The 18,239-nt window shown below is 41.6% G+C and overlaps 1 protein-coding gene and 1 long non-coding RNA gene across 5 annotated transcripts in view; one reads left to right on the top strand and one right to left on the bottom strand.

The window, feature by feature from the left end:
- The window catches only part of LOC143369378 (filamin-A-like), a 446,998-nt gene that overhangs the window by 182,892 nt on the left and 245,867 nt on the right, over positions 1–18,239 (bottom strand). For all 4 annotated transcript variants that reach the window (XM_076813239.1, XM_076813240.1, XM_076813241.1 and 1 more), the window contains one exon: positions 1,827–2,171. In XM_076813239.1, coding sequence (XP_076669354.1) covers positions 1,827–2,171 — 345 coding nt within the window. The remainder of the gene's footprint in view (positions 1–1,826; positions 2,172–18,239) is intronic.
- LOC143369405 (uncharacterized) overlaps positions 1–18,239 on the top strand; it is a 263,714-nt gene that overhangs the window by 138,000 nt on the left and 107,475 nt on the right. The gene's annotated exons all lie outside the window — the stretch shown is intronic.

Genomic DNA, 18,239 nt, shown 5'->3' with positions numbered 1-18,239 from the left:
AAATTTTTAGTTTTTATTGCTTTTTAAATAAAATTGTTTACTTCATAATTTGTTTGTATTTTTTTTTATTATTTACTTTTTAATGTCTCAGTTTTTATTTGTGGTTAAATGCTGATTTCATGTTGATTGAATTGATTTGATTTGTGGTTACAGGCTGATTTCAAGTCATTTTGATTTGTGGTTATGGGTTTTATTTATTGATGACTGGATAATGTTTTCACCCCTCCCGTGTTTTGTGTTCATAATTTTGTATTGGCATCATAACTACGCACGCCTGCAAGGTTTCAAGACAATTGGATAGGTGGAAGTGGGTTAAATAAGTGTTCCGTTTTACCCCACACAAAAGTGTTCCGTTTTACCCCACACAAAAGTGTTCCACTTTGCCCCACATGCGGTAATTTAATAAACATTTAATATTTACACTTCAACGTGAGGTAAAAAACTGGGTAAAAGGTCAAAATGTAACGTAAGGGCTATAGAATCCAACGGTGTTCTTGCCGTTATCAATTTTCTAAATCCAAGTGAAAAAACTGATCGAAACTTCGATACCGGAAATGTTTACAATACTGTTAATCGAAAAGTAACGTGTGCACGGGTCTATGGTCTGTCATGAAATGCTATGAAGACCGTTTCACAGCTCTCATCTAAGAGAAACATTGATGTTCCGTTTTACCCACCCGTTCCGCTTTACCCTACTCTCCCCTACGCGGGATAGAGATGGTAGGTGAAGGAAGGGGGCGGAAGAGAGAGACGTAAAAAGAGTGAGGTTAAGAAGGATTGGGCGGGAGAGCGCACACGAGATAGTATGCGCTTGATAGTAACCCAGATCGGGACAGAATAATTGTTCATTTTTACGGTGCGTTCTAACTCTTCACCAGTAAAGATTCCCCTATCTTCGGTTTCCAACCGAATCCTCCCCTCCCGGCATTATCACCCGAATCTTCGGAGCCCGTTGGACGGCGACCGTGAAGGATGACCTGGAGCACCTAGAAATTCACGTCGAGAATCTGGACCCCAGGCACCTTGGTACAATAATGGGAAGTATAGGTAGAGTAAAGGATAGGAGAACTAGAGTGGCAAAAAGAAGTTAGACAAAGAGATGGAGAGAAAGAAGGAAGGAAAAGGGGAAGAAGCATGGAGGAAAGAATGGGCGAAATAGAAAGGAAGTGGGGGAGGAAGGAATGGGAGGAGAGAAAGAGGAACGTAATCGTTAGGGGGATCAAGATGGAGTGAAAGGAAGCAGAAAGGGCAGTAAGAAAACAGTTGAACGAGATAGGAGCCGAGGAAGAGATGGGAAAGAGGAAAGAAGGTAGCGAAGGAATGGCAGTAGTAAGAATGAAGGAAAGGGTAGGGAAAGAGAGATAATAATGAAGAAGAACAAGCTGAGAGACAGGAGAGAAAGGATAGTGGACGATCTGACAATTTGAGGTGGGGACATTTAAGGAAGTATATTATACTCTTCGCGATGCTATAAATGGATATTTTTACTTATAAATTTCTCTTATAGTCTTAAAAGGGTGTTAGAAAAAAGCTACAAAGGTACAAAATGACACGTGCAATACTTGTTTCTTTTTTTAATTCCTGAACAATTAAGTTTTTCTCAGCCGACACTTTGCAATTATACTTCAATTGCGATTACGAATTGTGATGTAATTTAATCGAATGAGAGATCTGGATTACGAATTACAATGTAATTGAATACAATGTAATTTAATTATTTTGTAATTATAATTCATGGAGTAATTCAATTGTAATTCTCCAAAACTCTGTTAGGTACATCATATTACACTCTGATATCTAACTTACTAAATATTCGAATACTCTACCTTTTGTTTCTACGACGAATGTGTTGGTCTTATTGACGTATCCCTGTTTTAACCCTGGCCCATATGCTCTGCATTTTGTAGGATCACCGATTCGTTGAACATTAACTGAGAATGGTGAACCAGGAATAGGGATATTGTGATAAAGTATGTCTATGGTATGACATCCCTCTTCAAATGGTACATAACTAACGCGATAAGTTCCGTCTCCTCCAGGAACGATGAGCTTCTCGACTTTGCCACCACTAGGTGTATTAATTGTGCAGGAGACCTTGTCATCATCATTTTTCGACTTTGCGACTCCTCGGGCGTCTATCGTAAACTCCGCTTCATGATTCACACATACACCTGAAATTCATAAAATTTAAATATTTAGAAAGTACGTATGTTTATGGCGTAGAATTTAAGTTTCTCCAAAAGTGGCTTCTAAACTTGTATCAATGTTATTCTCCTATAACACTATTACAAGCTGTAGTTCGATCATAACGCAGTGGTATGCGACAATCAAACTGAATATTATTATCACAGACGACGTATAGAGCTAGAATCTGTTTCGGGATTTTACCGATAACGTTACATGTGACACTAAAATGGTAATCAGTCCTGGGACCCCACAGAAAAATGATTTAGATGTAGGTCTGCACTATACCTCGTCTGTGACTGTACACACGACTCACATGCTTCTGCCGTACTACCACAAATGCGTGAAAGCTGCTCTTGATGAAACTGTCTCTTTCTACGCGCTAAGGTAAATGCACCTACAATTGTGTCGTCGATCGCTAAATGGTACGAATCGACGTACTTGACACGTACGTTGCGCTGTCGATTATCGAAAACTCACAACGGAGCATGTCAAACCTACACACACACACACACACACACACACACACACACACACACACCGATTTTTGTGAGAAGTAGTACTTGGAGAAATATTCAAAACGATTTTTTTATCGGCAATCGATTATAATGAAAGGGTGACAACAGCCCATAAAGTTGGGGGTTGAAACTGTATTTTATTGAATATGTCGGGAATAATTTAATGTAGAGAGAAATTTTTTTAAATTCTGTACTTCTGCCGGAGAAATTCAATTATCAAGACAACTTATAGAAAATTTCAACTATTTAAATGATATATTAAGAATTAACACTTTTTTCAATTTTTCTGGCAAATCGATAATTGATTTTTATGTAAATTTGTGTGTGTGTAAACTATGGACTAGAATATAAGTACCATATTTTGGGGAGTTTTATTTTTGACCTTACAATAAAAATTATTATGCATAGCTTACTTCTATTCTGCCCGAAAGGGAATCTTTAAGCACGTGTTATAAAAGATGTCATGAACTATTAAGATGTTCCATTTCGGAGAAAATATGAGTAAGCTATACGTATAATTTGTAATGTAAGGTCAGAAATAAAACATCCAAAACTTCGGTATTTCTATACTGGTCCATACTTTACACCCGCAAATTTACATAAAAGTCAATCAGTCAGATGTGACTCGAGACCCGCGTCGAGCTCTTACGAAATGTGCAGCGCCGTTTTCGTGTAAGCGCTTACGCTCGTCACGTACGAAAGGACGGTGTTTCAGGCATCCGAAAGGCGGAGCGAGAAAAAGTATCAACGCGTCGTCTGTTTCGTACCATTCCTCGCTCGCTTTCAGTCCCCCGTTCCACCTCCCTCTCGCTTTTGCAGGATAAGAGTGAACCAGAAGTGGTGGGGATAGCGCCGAACTCCTAAGGCTTAACGCGTGCATAGGCACAACCAAGCTCTTAGCGAATATATACTCTATCAGCTACCTATTTCCTGCTTCCGTACGAGTATCTTGCTTGTCGGGATATTATTCTGCAGGGTTCTTGCTCTGTTCAAGTGCTGAAGCACACCTTGACTATGTTTTCGTAATGGGAAAGACGAATTTGGATATGGAGGATAATAAATTGTGATGGACGCTCCCTCTTTCAGTTAACAAGTATAATCTCACATAAAGAAATAAATAAAAGGAAATACACTTGACTTCTGTTGCGAACTGTCACTGGCCTACTCGGTCGTGACTCTAACGCGGTCGTGGTTCTAACAGTACTATTTCCCTGAACGCTGGTCCTGCGACCGGACGAAGGTACTCCCGGAAATTCCTTCCTATTACGCTGACTATGTCGAGTGGAGTTACACGACGCCGCACAGTGGGACGAATCGGCACTTAAGTAGACATTCACTTCATTTTTTACATATTTCATCATTTATTAATTACTAGCGTCCCCCATCTCGGCTTCGCCAGAGATATTAGCGTGACTAATTCATGTTTATTAGAATTAATATCTTTTAAGGAAATTAAGTATTTTGAAAAAGAGCTTGATTTCTTCGTAATATTTTGGAGAAGATAACATTCTTGGTATAATGATTTTCTGACATTAGGATGAATTGTTGTTGCGCATCACCTGCCGGAGCAATGATGGCAAATATTATCCATCGCTCCTATTTGAACTTCGCCTAAGTTAACATACCTAGTTAATTCCTGGATCATAATAATTCAATGTAAACCTTCCGGTAACATTCACTCTTATAAGTCCATGATTTACCAGTGTATCTTAATATATAAAGCAGAAAGTGATGGTGTGTTTGCCTGTCGCCTAAAAACATTCGAACGGTCAACTCAGGGGTCACGAAATTTGTCTTAGCTCAATATACCTACCTAATCCAGACGAACGTGGGTATTTTCATAAAAAAGATAAATAAATAAAAAACAATTTTTTTATAAAATCAGAATCTAAATTTCGGATGATGCTGAGTAGTAAAGCTAGTATTACATACGACGAGCAGGAGTGGATGATGATCTTGACAAATTTGATCGGACCCGGGGCATAGTAACACCCACACGGGGTACACATAAATCTGCAACAGCTATTTATAACCATACGATCATTCTAACATATATGTCCGCGGTAATCCACTTCTCTAGCGAGAAAGCGCGCGAAAAGCTTTGCCATCTGGTGGTGACATCACAGTACTGCTAAGGGCGAGCTATCGCGCGGGCCGAATATGCGCATGCGCGCGCGAAGTAGTACTGTCGTATACACAGGTCACGTGGTCTGCAAACAGCCGTACACATGAAATGTTTACACATAAATTACATGTTAATAACGCGTTTCTGAGCCATGCTACACAGCCTATGTCTATCCTAAAGTATGCAGGAATAACGTGTTAAAATTTGAGGAAGATCGGTTCAATAGGTCTTGAGTTTTGCGCTAACATAAATATCGGCTCTCTCTTTATATAATAGTATAGATAGATAATCTAAGATTACAGGTAATATATTGTATAATAAATACAATAATCATTTTTTTTCTCGTCGCTCTTTTTAACAATGGGACTCTTGATGTTGATTTCCATATATTTATATGGATCGGGGCTTATTAGTAAATTATTTAGAACATATTGATTTGTCATTTTTCGGCTGCTCTTTTTGCGTATAATACGCAGTACTTTTTGAAATCTTTATTTCGGGCTTTCTGGGCTTTCTCTGTTAAATATTCTAAACAAATTTTTAGATTTCCATTTCTAGAAAATGATCAGCTTTTTACATTGGAATAGTTTTAGTTAGTCTTTTTCTTGTAATGAAAAATATAAACACTTATATTCTATTGCCAAATTAAGATTTTTTGTTACCATTTTCGTATTTTCCCAATTAAAAGAATTGTTCGTATTTGTTCGTAAATTCAATTACACAAAATTCAAATTATTTATATCCGTCCGCATCCGACCCTTTGAAAAATTGATATTTTTTGCACAAAAGCAGGTGCAAGTCAGGAAAAATATACTATTTTGTTTCAATTTTTTATTTTCAATAATAATGGTGCAAAATGAATGTTTTTAACTAAAAAAAACTCTAATTGAGTAATGTTAAAATATAATAATAATAAGTAATATATGTTGGGAACAAAAGCAGTCGAAAAATGTGAGCCCGGTCTAAATAATTTATTAATAAGCTCTGATCCATATATGTCAACATCAAGAATCCCATTGATAAGAAGAAAGCGGAGAAAACAATTGTAGCCAGAAACATTATCTTTGCTAGATGATTCGGATACATAATCAAGTTCTGTATTTTAGTTAAGTTTCTTATCAGAGATGTAGATGATTTTTGTATATATTGTACAATATGTATATTACCTGTAATCTTAAATTATCTTAAGTATAAGATAATCTGTAATAAAGCAGAAAGTTTATATATTGTAAACTCTGGGGTCACGAAGTGTACCTCAGCTCATTATGCCTGGATAATCCAGATGAATGTGTCTATTTTCACAAAAAAAATTTTTTTTTATAAAATCATTATCTAAGTTCTATAATCTAAAGCTAGTAATCACTAAATGATGAAATATGTAAAAAATGAAGTGAATGCATGCCTACTTAAGTGTTGATTCGTCCCACTGTGCGCTGTGACGGTCCGACGGAGCGTAAAGACGTAGAGATGCTAGACCGCGCGTCGCGACGGCCACTCGTTCGTAATAAGACCAAAAAAAAAAGACTAAGACCCCGTGGCCCTTGACTACGGTGCTTATATGCTGTGCTTCGCGAGGCCGGTGGTGCGACGGCTGCCTCAGATTGCCGAACCGCTGAATCGTTTCGTTGCAATATTCGAAAAGTAGTGCATTGTTACGCGACGCAACCTGCGATTCAGCAGGTTCGTTTCTCTTGAGTAGAGCAAGCGGCCGAAGAATGTAGGACGACAAATCGGCGTATACCACATTATCTTAAATCTCTCAAAAGTTGGCGGCCCCCTAGAGTGTCATAAGGGGCCGCTAAACAACTCTGCACCCAACCAATACAAATGAGCAGTAGGGTGGAGTGAAAAAAACTTTTTTTGATAATCAAATTCTAATAGTGCGGAAAAGTTGCCTACTAGGCCCAATAAAACGTGTAAAAAATTTCAGCTCGATCGGATAATTCCTTCTGTGTGCACCAAAGGCATTAACTTTCAAAATTTTAGTACAAAACTTAAGAAAGATGAACTTTCTTCAGCTGGTGGATTCTAGCTTCTTTTTACCCAGGACTATATTTGCTGCGTAAATGATGCAAAGAAACATCCGTGGCTGGTTTCGGAACGATAGGAATGGTCTGTCGGCACTGTAAACTATAAAAAAATACAGCTCTTCGCTCACTTTCCTAACGGAAAATACGACCCAGAACCCACCACGTGAAGGTAGCTGTACGTCGGGCTCCTTGTTTTTGTGTTGTTTTTTGTATTTTATATATTTTTTTTAAAAATAATTTTATTGCTTTTTATAATGTTTTTTCATATTTTTATTTGTCGGAATGAGAAACTGCGCTTGTTATAGCTGTTATTGGTGTGCAAACTTTATAACGAGAACTGATTCTTCGTTTCAAATTTTGGCATTGACTGACGGGATAACAATGTACACCGAATGAAACCATCCTTAAGGTTTATGTCCCGATGTGGTTTGCGATAAGATGCAACAGCTCTATTAAAGACGGGCCGAAGCACCTTTTCAATACCATTCAACAGTCACAATACTTACCAAAAAAGTACTTACGCGTGGTTGATGCCACAATTGCCCGTAATGCTTTCTTCGCATTCCCGGAAAATGTTCTCATCTCCATGATGACGGATGAAAGGCGTGAAGTCCGTCTAGATGCGTTACGCAAAATTTTGCAAGCCCGAGAATTAGATGAAAGTGATGAACAAGTACTACCTCGTGCAGTTCCGGAAATCAACTTCTGCGCAGACGACTATTATAAAATAATCGATTGGTCCTCTGTCCGAATCACGTCACCTCCAATTTTGAACAAAGTAACTAATCAGGAGCTATCAGAAAAATTGTCGAGCAACAGCTTGTTTCTAGACTGGAAATTTCTTAAGTATCCCTGCCACACCACTGCAGTCGAACGCATGGTGAAACTCGTGACCGAAGCATCCTGTCAAGTGTGCGGTAGCGATGCAAGGGATGGTTTCATTCGGTGTACATTGTTATCCCGTCAGTCAATGCCAAAATTTGAAACGAAGAATCAGTTCTCGTTATAAAGTTTGCACACCAATAACAGCTATAACAAGCGCAGTTTCTCATTCCGACAAATAAAAATATGAAAAAACATTATAAAAAGCAATAAAATTATTTTTAAAAAAAATATATAAAATACAAAAAACAACACAAAAACAAGGAGCTCGACGTACAGCTACCTCCACGTGGTGGGTTCTGGGTCGTATTTTCCGTTAGGAAAGTGAGCGAAGAGCTGTATTTTTTGATAGTTTACAGTGCCGACAGACCATTCCTATCGTTCCGAAACCAGCCACGGATGTTTCTTTGCATCATTTACGCAGCAAATGTAGTCCTGGGTAAAAAAAAGGTAGAATCCACCAGCTGAAGAAAGTTCAACTTTCTTAAGTTTTGTTACTGGGCCAAGTAGGCAACTTTTCCACACTATTAGAATTTGATTATCGAAAAAAGTGTTTTTCACTCCACCCTAATGAGCAGTTCATTCTCAAGCCACATGTACTGCGTTCGATGAATTTGGTGAGACTGAGGCCTTTGTCAGTCAACCCAAGAGAATGCCCCCAAACTGATGCCGAGAAAATCCAAATATTTTCAAACTGCAATAAACGGAAAAGAAAGCAACTCCGTACCTTCTGCCACATATGGGTTTATAAAATAAAGGAGAATGGTAGACATTTTGGACCAGGCTGGCAACAAACGTTTTTTAAAGGATATGTTTCTACAGGTCTTAAGAAATCCGAAATGCAAAATTATTTACCCTGGAGGCGATGGGAATGTTATAAATAATAAACGAATATAAAAAAAAGTTTTTTTTTTAGAAACGGTATAACATTTATCTAAATGTTTGTTCGATATCTTTTGTAATTTACGAGTCACAAATGCATAAGTAAAATGGAAGGTAAGTGAGGAAAGAAATGCAACTCGAATCTTCACGCCAGTGTACAGTGCCTCTACGAGCTATAAGGACTTATTGTTAGGTGTGAGGTCACGCAGCGGGTTCTTAACCGATACCCTGCTGGGTACGGGTCGCTAAACGTGCCCCCCTACTACCTCTTGCAGGCCTGTGTTTAGGGACAGTAGTAAGGCAAAGCAGGGTATAACCCTGGTCCTCTGAGGGGAGCGCGGGGGCGGGGGGAGAAGTGTGGGCGTGCGGGGAGTGCGGTGGAGGAAATTGTTGCGCGGGTGGAGCGGGGAGTGGAAGACCGGTTGCGCGGGCACAAGCCGTGGAGTGGGGAAAGTCGCAATCGTGGAGAGGATCAGTCCGGGCCGAGCCGCCGCGGACACCTCTCCAGACCTGGCCCGTCCTTGAAATTTCCACAGAAGGAGGGGAGACGACCCCCGAAAATTTGTTTTTCAGGGCTCGACCCACCGCCAGAAATTTTTTTAGAGGGAGGGGACGATCCTGGCCGGATCTTGTATAAAAAATCTTTTTCAGACTCAATCCGACCCCAGAATTTTTTTCCCCCAAATATTTTTTCTAAACCAGATCCACCGCCGGAATGTTTCTTTCCAAAGCAACAGATACTTTTCCCCTAACGGAGAAAAATAATAATTTTTTAATCAACAATCTACCGAACCATTAGGTAGAAAACAGACATATTTTTTTCAAACAAATATGCAACATTCTAAAGCGTGCCGATTTAACGTCGCAGCGTATCGCGCGATAACGCGTAATTTGATTCCTCTGGAGCAGCCGTGCAGGATGATGTCATTTTCACGGTGTGAAGAAGGAACGAACGAATCATAGAATTATGCGGCATCAGCAGAAATGTTTTTTCCATACATATATGTGATGGAAATGTTTTCCCCAACGCAGAGAAATAATAATTTTGAACCGCCAAATCTTAAAATTAGGTGGCGAGAGAAGGAGGAAGACGAGTAAATAAAATTGGGAAATAATATATGTTCAAGAAATTATATATTGTTACAGAGAAATAATATACGTTTAAGATATATATAATTGTACAATTTATTTAACATTTGCTGCGAGCAACGTCGATAATATCATTCAAGGCATACGCCAGCAGTTCGCAATCAACAAGAGATCTACCATCGAAATATTCACTATCGCGTATAGCTTTAGCAGCGCAGCACGAGTCCAAAGTTTCATCGACGACATCGCAGCGCTGTAACACGCTTATAAAATTTGAAAACTTCGTATCGACATGATGTGTAGTTTCATAAAGCTGCATATATACATGATTGATACAGTGCTCGGGATTAAATAAACAGATTAATGTGTCAGGTTTGAAATATATCAACTTATTATGCCGCATCGTCTTTACAATTTGCAAATTATACATTACACAAAATTCCACCGCCAAATCGTTAATCCATAGTGGTGATGATCCGCTCGATCGCTTCGCTGCTCGATGTCGGCACGTTTTTCAATTAATACTTTCCATGTTAGAATAGACAATACCAACTGATTCCCACGATTGTCGCCGAGAACGATTTCTACAAGTGCTATAGGTCGCACGCTAATTCCGATTTCCAGATATTTATATGCTGTAGATGTTAGCGCATATCTTCTGACCATGATACGAGCTGTGTAACGCGAGCTAAAAGAACAATAAAAGCTGTGAAAATGATCGCTATTATCGAGAAAAAACACAAAATAAAAATCATGAGAGGATATGAAAAATTATATCATACTTGTTATAATTTATCAAACCTCAGACACTGATCGTATTCCTTATCCCCATTCCTACGCAACACTTTTTCCACTGGATACACATCAGGATCGGTGACGCGTTGCAGCTCGTATTCATAGAATCCTCCGGCAACAGGTTTTCCACAGGAATCGACAAGCAGATACGTCGCGGGTTTAGTTGTCTGTACTTTGGCTATCTTGAACACCTCCGTTGTCCAATTCGGTGTATAGCCTTTATCGAAGATGGTTTTAAATTTGCTCACGCGCAAAAACTCGCCCAATTTGAATCTCGCTGGAGCAGCAATCTTTATGTTGCTGCATACGGTGGCTAGCAGCTTATCGGCAATCGCAGGGGTAACATCACGAGGACACATTTTGATGGCTCTATGTTTTCGTGCGTTATACTCTACAAGTAGACGCGGTAGCGCATCGGTCCATTTATAGGTTCCAATGAGCGTAAACAGTCTCCACATATTGTTCTTCAAAGTTCGATTGAAACGTTCTACGACGGAGGCCTTCATCACCGAATACGTCGAATAATGATTAATGCCAAGCTCTGTCAAGTGTTTCTGCACATCGGCGTTGTAAAATTCTTTTCCCTGATCGGTTTGCAAATTTATCGGATATCGATGTCTAAATGTGTTTGCAAACGCTTTAGTCACTTCAGCACCACTTTTAGTCTTGAGTGGCAACGCCCATTCATACTTGCTCAGCACATCGATGATGGTGAGTATGTAGTGGTGACCTTCGTTGAATCGCGAGTATGGGCGCATTTCTACAACGTCAGCTTGCCACAGATCATCGTATCCATACACTATGACGCGCCTCCGTGGGAAATGTCTTCGAACTGGAGCATGCAATTCCTCAACAAGCTGTCGCTTCTTGTGGCCATGGTTTTCTTCTTTACACTTGGATTTCGATAATGGTCGCATGTTTGATCGCAGAGGCGTCTGACACGAATGGTGCGGTAATTATCGTGTACGTGCATTATGTGCTCCCCACCGCCCGAGGAAATTCTGGACAAGTTCAACCGTGTCGCATGATTCTCCTTCGCAGCGCTGCTGGGATAGAATTCGATGCCTGCGATTTCTTTTGAATGCTGTTTTGCAACGTCAGCATATCTCTCTGAAACACGACCAGCTTCCACTCTAATTCTTCCTGCTGCTCTCTCAAAAGTTTTATGCTCTTTTCCATGTACGTTTACTGACAGCATCGCTGTCAGCAGTGGGTTGCGCTACGCGTCGTATCTTGCGTGATTTTGCATCAAAGTCAGCAAAGAGCGTCATCTCGCATATAATTTCGAAGCAAACCGCTCCATTTGTATTAGTCCATTGTAGCTGCTCCACTCTTCTCGAGCGATACCCCAAATTTATTGATCGGCATCTCGATGCATACAGTGCACATCATCGGTGCGCGGCTTCATTTATAATGAGGCCTGCCTCGCGGAGTTCCTCGATAATCGATAGAATTTCGTTGTGATGCGAGTTGTTACCCGCCTGACGCGACACTCCCAACAAACCGAATTGCTCCACAAGCGCTCGTTGGGATGGTCCCAGTGCACGTAATCGATGTTGTTATCGCTTACAACCATGACTCGCGATGTCGGTAGACCTGTCCCTGCCCTACTAGCCGATACACGGGGGAGTAGCGGCGCAATTACATGTTTGTACTTATATCCTTTCTTGCCCAATATGGGATTTTGAGCGTTAAGATCGCGTCTGTGAGCATTCGTCGTCAGCAGTATGCTTTTGTATTTTTGTTTATCGGTATCGGTGTATGTGGTATCGTCGGGAATTCTCTTGAAAATCAGTTCGTAAAGGCCGGGTGTTCCTCTGTATTTTATACCGTCGATGATTATATTATCATCCTTGTCTATATCGAAAGCCTTATCCCCAAACATCGTTGCACTTCCGCCAAAGTATACGCCATACACATAGTCCATGGCCGTATCCCTATCGCCACTTAGAATTGCGCTTATGCATTTTTGCCCCAGCGGACCGAAATGGTTGCGAAACGTTTCTTGTCCCTTGGATGTTTCGAGTTGATGTGTAATAGATGTTGCAAAAGACACATCGGGACTAGTTTCGAAAACGTCTTCATCATTGGTTGTGAGCGATTGTACATCGAGAAATGTATTTATTGGTGTCGAAAGAACCGAGGAATTGTTTGTTGCGACATTCTGCCGTCTCCGCTTCGATTGAACTGGTGTGGAGGTTACGAGCGATTTTTCCGATGACATGTGTGGTTTCCTCTTTGTCTTGCGCAATGTGTTCCCTTTCAGATGGATTTTTGTTTTAGGCGTTAATGTTTCATTCCCTTCGACGACTGTGCTCCTCAGCGGTGATGTGTCAGCTTCTGCAACTGTGGTATTTTCCACAATATGTTTTGGAGTTCGACAATAGGTTTAAAGTATCTCTCCAACGCGATATCTTCCTCCATCTTGCCAGTCTTCAAAGCCTGATGTTTCTTTCGAATGGATTCGCTGGTTTTTGCAATTTCCTTCGCTATTCTCTCACGATCCTTATTGTTCCTATTGACCATCTCACGGTACCGCAAACTCGTTAAATCCCTTTCTATAACGTCCATTAGACATCGCGCTATCCTCGTCTATTACCGCGAAACTATACTCCCGTTGCCAAACAATTACGACACAATGCTGAGAAATCCACGTAAGACATATCAGTGTTTACGTGATCATTGTACACATGTTTCAAGTTGGTACCATCCTGCTTAAACAGAATCAATAAATTCGCATTGTCGCGTGTAAGATGTTTTGGAATCTTTGCATACGTCTGACAGAGATAGAAACAGTAAACGTTCCTGTGGCGTCCCATTGCAAAGTATTCCCTAAAAATGGAATTCGGAAGCGATTCGCTCGGTGGAATGACGTCACTGTTATTCGAAAACGTAAAGTAGCCAATATCGGAGTCAATAAATTCTCCAAATATTGATATTTCGGCTGTTGCAACGACTTGGAATACACGTACACGTTCTTTCCAACAAGCTCACCAGCACGTTGGTCTTTCCACAATTTGAGGGACCCCGAATGGGGCAGCGTATAGTATTTGGTAGGATGCTACCATGTCTGCGCACTGCTTTCGGGGACATTATTTGCGATTTATCGTCAAAATTTGTCACGCGTATTGTTACAGGTTGTCGCACGAATCGCATCCTCTCCGCGAACTACGAAAAATGATTTTGATACGTCGAAGTGGTGACACGCCCTATTTATAGGTCCTCGCCGAAGCAAAACAGCTCAGTATTCGAAATGCTTCTGGTCCTGTCGGATAATTTCGATGTTCGAAACCTAACCTCTGAGCAGCTGAAATTTATACCAAACATTATTCTACTCCGAGAGTTTGACAGCCACATTGATCAGTTGTGGGACAGACTCCCTGTGCATATAAAGGCCGATTCTGAGGTTCAGCAGCATCGTCCGTGTTTGGAACATTATAATCGCCCTTGGCAGCGAACGCATGTCGACGGTCCGACACCATTGATTAAAAACTGCGTCGAATGTCGTCGACGAGAGTAAAGAAAGGTCGTGGTTTGTTCAATCGGGCGATAAACGCGCTACCTATCGAATTACATATTCCGGGATATCAGTTTTGCAGTCCAAGAACTCATCTGGCAAAACGATTGGCTAGAGGTGATCAAGGCATCAATCCGTTGGACGCAGCGTGTCGCGAACACGATATTGCATATTCGCGCACCAACGATCTCGGTGAAATGTACGCCGCAGGTAAGATACTTGCTGTCAAAGCGCGAAAACGCATTGTTGCGCGAGACTCGACTCTGGGTGAAAGAGGTGCTGAGCAGCTGTTTGGGCAGCTATGAAGGCCAATACGAAAATTGGGATGGGGATGAAAACAAAAATCCGCAAAAGGACTCCACAGAGAGCACTGAAAAAGAGGATTCTTCCGGTAGCAAAACGTGGTGGCATATTACCACTTCTCCCGCTGCGAGGTGTTCTCCGATTATTAGCTGGCGGACCGGCGGGGATCGCCAAGGCGGTAAACGATAATAAGGCAGCGCAACATCAGCTGCAGGAAATGGAACGTCATAATCGAGACATGGAAAGTCGTGGACTTTATCTCACACCATTCAAGCGCGAACATGGAGTATCGGAACGAAAAAAAAACGCCGAAAAGGAAATAAAAATGCCGGCGGGCGTAACTACCGATGCGCAATTGGAGGACTTGGCAAAACGTATGCGTATTCCATTCTTTAGAGGTGTTTTTATGCGCAATGCACTACCTGCCGGAGGTATACGTCGAAACGAGAGCGGTATCGTAAATTTGGACAATTTCGAGGGGTCGGGGACTCATTGGGTGGCATATGCGAAGACATGGTGTCGAGCTATATATTTCGACAGCTTCAGGAATCTTCGACCGCCTAAGGAATGGGTACAATATTTGAGTAAAGATGTTGTGAAAATCGAATACAATCAAACGGCTTATCAGAAGTATAATCAGAGCAATTACGGACAACTATGTCTACGCTTTCTACAAACGATCGGCACCAAATTTATGGATTGACTTCTCACCACTTTGATTCAGTACGAGTCCAGTCGTACAGCTTGGAATATGTCGTTAACATTCACTCTAACCGGCAAGAGTAGCACCCTCGCGGTAAGCTACTTTCCACCCATAGATTTGAGCGATGATGATTATGAGCTTGGTCTAACAACCTTTGAAACTTATACAATACCCAACATCGACTCAAGCAACGATAAATTCTACTTCACCACAAACTATGACAACAGCGTCGGCACCGGCCATGAATACATTACGATTCCCCACGGCTCCTGCGAACTAGACGCCATTGCCCAATATTTGAAGCAGCGATTACTCGAGCGGTATCCTCAAAATCTCGGCGGCATCGATGTCAACGATGATGGTGACAACGATGTGTATCCTACACTGTTGCTTCCCAACAACACCATAAAAAGCGAGCTGTACTGCTCGTTTACCATAAACTTTACGAAGCCTAATAACATTGGATCTGCTATACTTATGTACGGGTAATTAATAACACACTCGTAGCACTATACAGTTGACGCAAAGGCGTTTATTTGCTTACTACCGTGAACTACACAGATAGTATGAACCTTGTCCGCAGCCCAACAACATCTGACACTTCTGCTACAGTGAACCCAGGGCGAGCTCAGGCTACCCCCACTCTACCAATATACATTCCTCAAGTTACCGCAGGATCGCTACTGGGATTCTCTACGAATCGGGTATTAGAACCAGGACAGTGGTACGAATCGGACGATACAATTATGATCATGAACGTAAACATTATTCGCATAGAATGTAGCGTGACCGCTGGTGCGTACAACAATGGGAAGCGCGTGCATACGATACATGATTTTTCTCCGAGAGTACCACCAAGATATAAGATATCGGAAACGCCTGCGCAGATCATTTACCTCCCAATCACCGCACGAGTCATTACGGATCTAACGATACGCGTTGTGGATCAAGACGGACGGTTGGTCAATTTTCGAGGTGAAGAGATTACAATCAGACTGCACGTACGACGGCGTCAACGATAATGCATGTGGTGTGAATGAATGAGATGCTTGTGTTGAACGACTCCAGAAACATGTTTCTTCCAAGTGAAATTGTGTGCAAGAACAACAATAACAACAACAACAATAACTGCAACAGCTCTGATTACGCTAAAAAGAAAAGGCTCAGTGCTGCGAACATTGCATTTTTGATATCATTGGGATTCATTGTACGCATATAAGTTGAAAAATCACAGACATTCTAAGCATTGGAGGGAAGCTGACGTTTGATGATCGCATCGTCAAGCTCGGGACTCACACATACAACCCATATTGTTGCGAGGTTGCCGGGACTGAGATTCTCCCTGAGAATCTCGTCTGTTGCCGTGAGCCGTCCTCGGAAGTGTCGTCCTCCGGGCTCCGATAATTCAGGTGTAGGTGCCGGGAATGGGGATTCGGGTTGAACCGAAGGTAGTGGATCCTTGTCCGGTTTAAGAGTTGGAACTCACCGTAGTGTGAATAAGGATTTATTCAGCTTTGAACTCACACTGGCGTGGTGATCGCGGTAGTGATCACTAATCGATTCGAAAAAATGAGAGAGCGCCTCGTTTTGGGCGTTGAGTTTTATATGGTCTTTTGGGTCGTGGTGGGGGCCTAGTGAGCGCATCGTTTGCGGATTCCTTGGCTTGTCCGTAGACCCTCGGTTGTGCAGCGTTCGTGGATTCCTTAATCGGTGGTCGTTTCACAACAATATGTCAAAACACGACGTTTAGACATAGTGTAGATATAAGAATAACTATACAGCAGCAGGATTTATACACATTGCCGTGTGAAAGTTTCCTCTACGTGGAGGGGAAATTGGTGATAAATAAGCCAAAGGATGCATCAACGACGACGTTGGGAAATAATTGCATGGCGTTCATATTTGATGAGATTGGATATGAGCTGAATGGTGTGGAGGTTGACCGCAACAGAAACGTTGGAATAACTAGCACGCTTAAAAACTATGTATCGATGACATCTGATAAAGACAAAAATATGGAGAATGCGGGATGGGGCTTGAAACGGCACGATGAGCTAATAGTGAAAAATCTTTTCAATTTTTGCATCCCGCTCAAATATTTGCTGGGATTTTGTGAGGACTACAAACGCATGGTTATTAATGCGCGTTATGAATTGATTTTAATACGATCGCGCAACGATAACAATTCTCTAATAGGATCATCGACGTTAGAACCAGAAATTGAATTACGTAAAGTGCAATGGCGGATGCCTCATGTGGCGTTGAACGATGTTAATAAGCTATCGTTGCCACATGCTTTGGAAAGTGGACAAAACCTAAGCATTAGTTTTCGCTCGTGGGATCTGTACGAGTATCCTCTCTTACAGAGCACAACCAAGCATTCGTGGGCCGTGAAGGCAGCTGCACAGCTGGAGAAGCCGCGATACGTTATCTTTGCTCTACAGACTGCTCGAAAGAATGAGATGACCGAAGATGCTACTCGGTTCGACCACTGTAAATTGACCAATGTAAAACTTTTTCTCAACTCGGAATTTTACCCGTACGATGACATGAACTTGGACTTTGACAAGAATAGGCACGCTATCTTATTTAACATGTATACGCATTTTCGTAAATCGTATTACGGACATAGTTGCAACGAAGCATTATTCACCGTGGCCCAATTTTTACAATTTTAACTGCTGATGCCGCATAATTCTATGATTCGTTCGTTCCTTCTTCACACCGTGAAAATGACATCATCCTGCACGGCTGCTCCAGAGGAATCAAATTACGCGTTATCGCGCGATACGCTGCAACGTTAAATCGACACGCTTTAGAATGCTGCATATTTGTTTGAAAAAAATATGTCTGTTTTCTACATAATGGTTCGGGAGATCGTTGATTAAAAAATTATTATTTCTCTGCGTTGGGGGAAAAGTATCTGTTGGTTTGGAAAGAAATATTCCGGCGGCGGATCTGGTTTAGAAAAAATATTTGGGGGAAAAAATTTCCGGAGCCGGATCGAGTCTGCAAAAGATTTTCCGTACAAGATCCGGCCAGGATTGTCCCCTCCCTCTAAAAAATTTCTGGCGGTGGGTCCAGGCCTGAAAAACAAATTTTGGGGGTCGTCTCCCTTCCCTCTGACGGGCCAGGTCTGGAGAGGTCTCCGCGGCGGCTCGGCCCGGACTGATCCCCTCAACGTTTGCGACTTCCCCACTCCGCGGCTCGT

This window comes from Andrena cerasifolii, chromosome 5, assembly GCF_050908995.1.
Source record: "Andrena cerasifolii isolate SP2316 chromosome 5, iyAndCera1_principal, whole genome shotgun sequence".
Taxonomy (NCBI): Eukaryota; Metazoa; Arthropoda; class Insecta; order Hymenoptera; family Andrenidae; genus Andrena; species Andrena cerasifolii.
The sequence above is the reverse complement of the archived record's forward strand: the minus strand, read 5'-3'. Positions and strand labels throughout refer to the sequence as shown.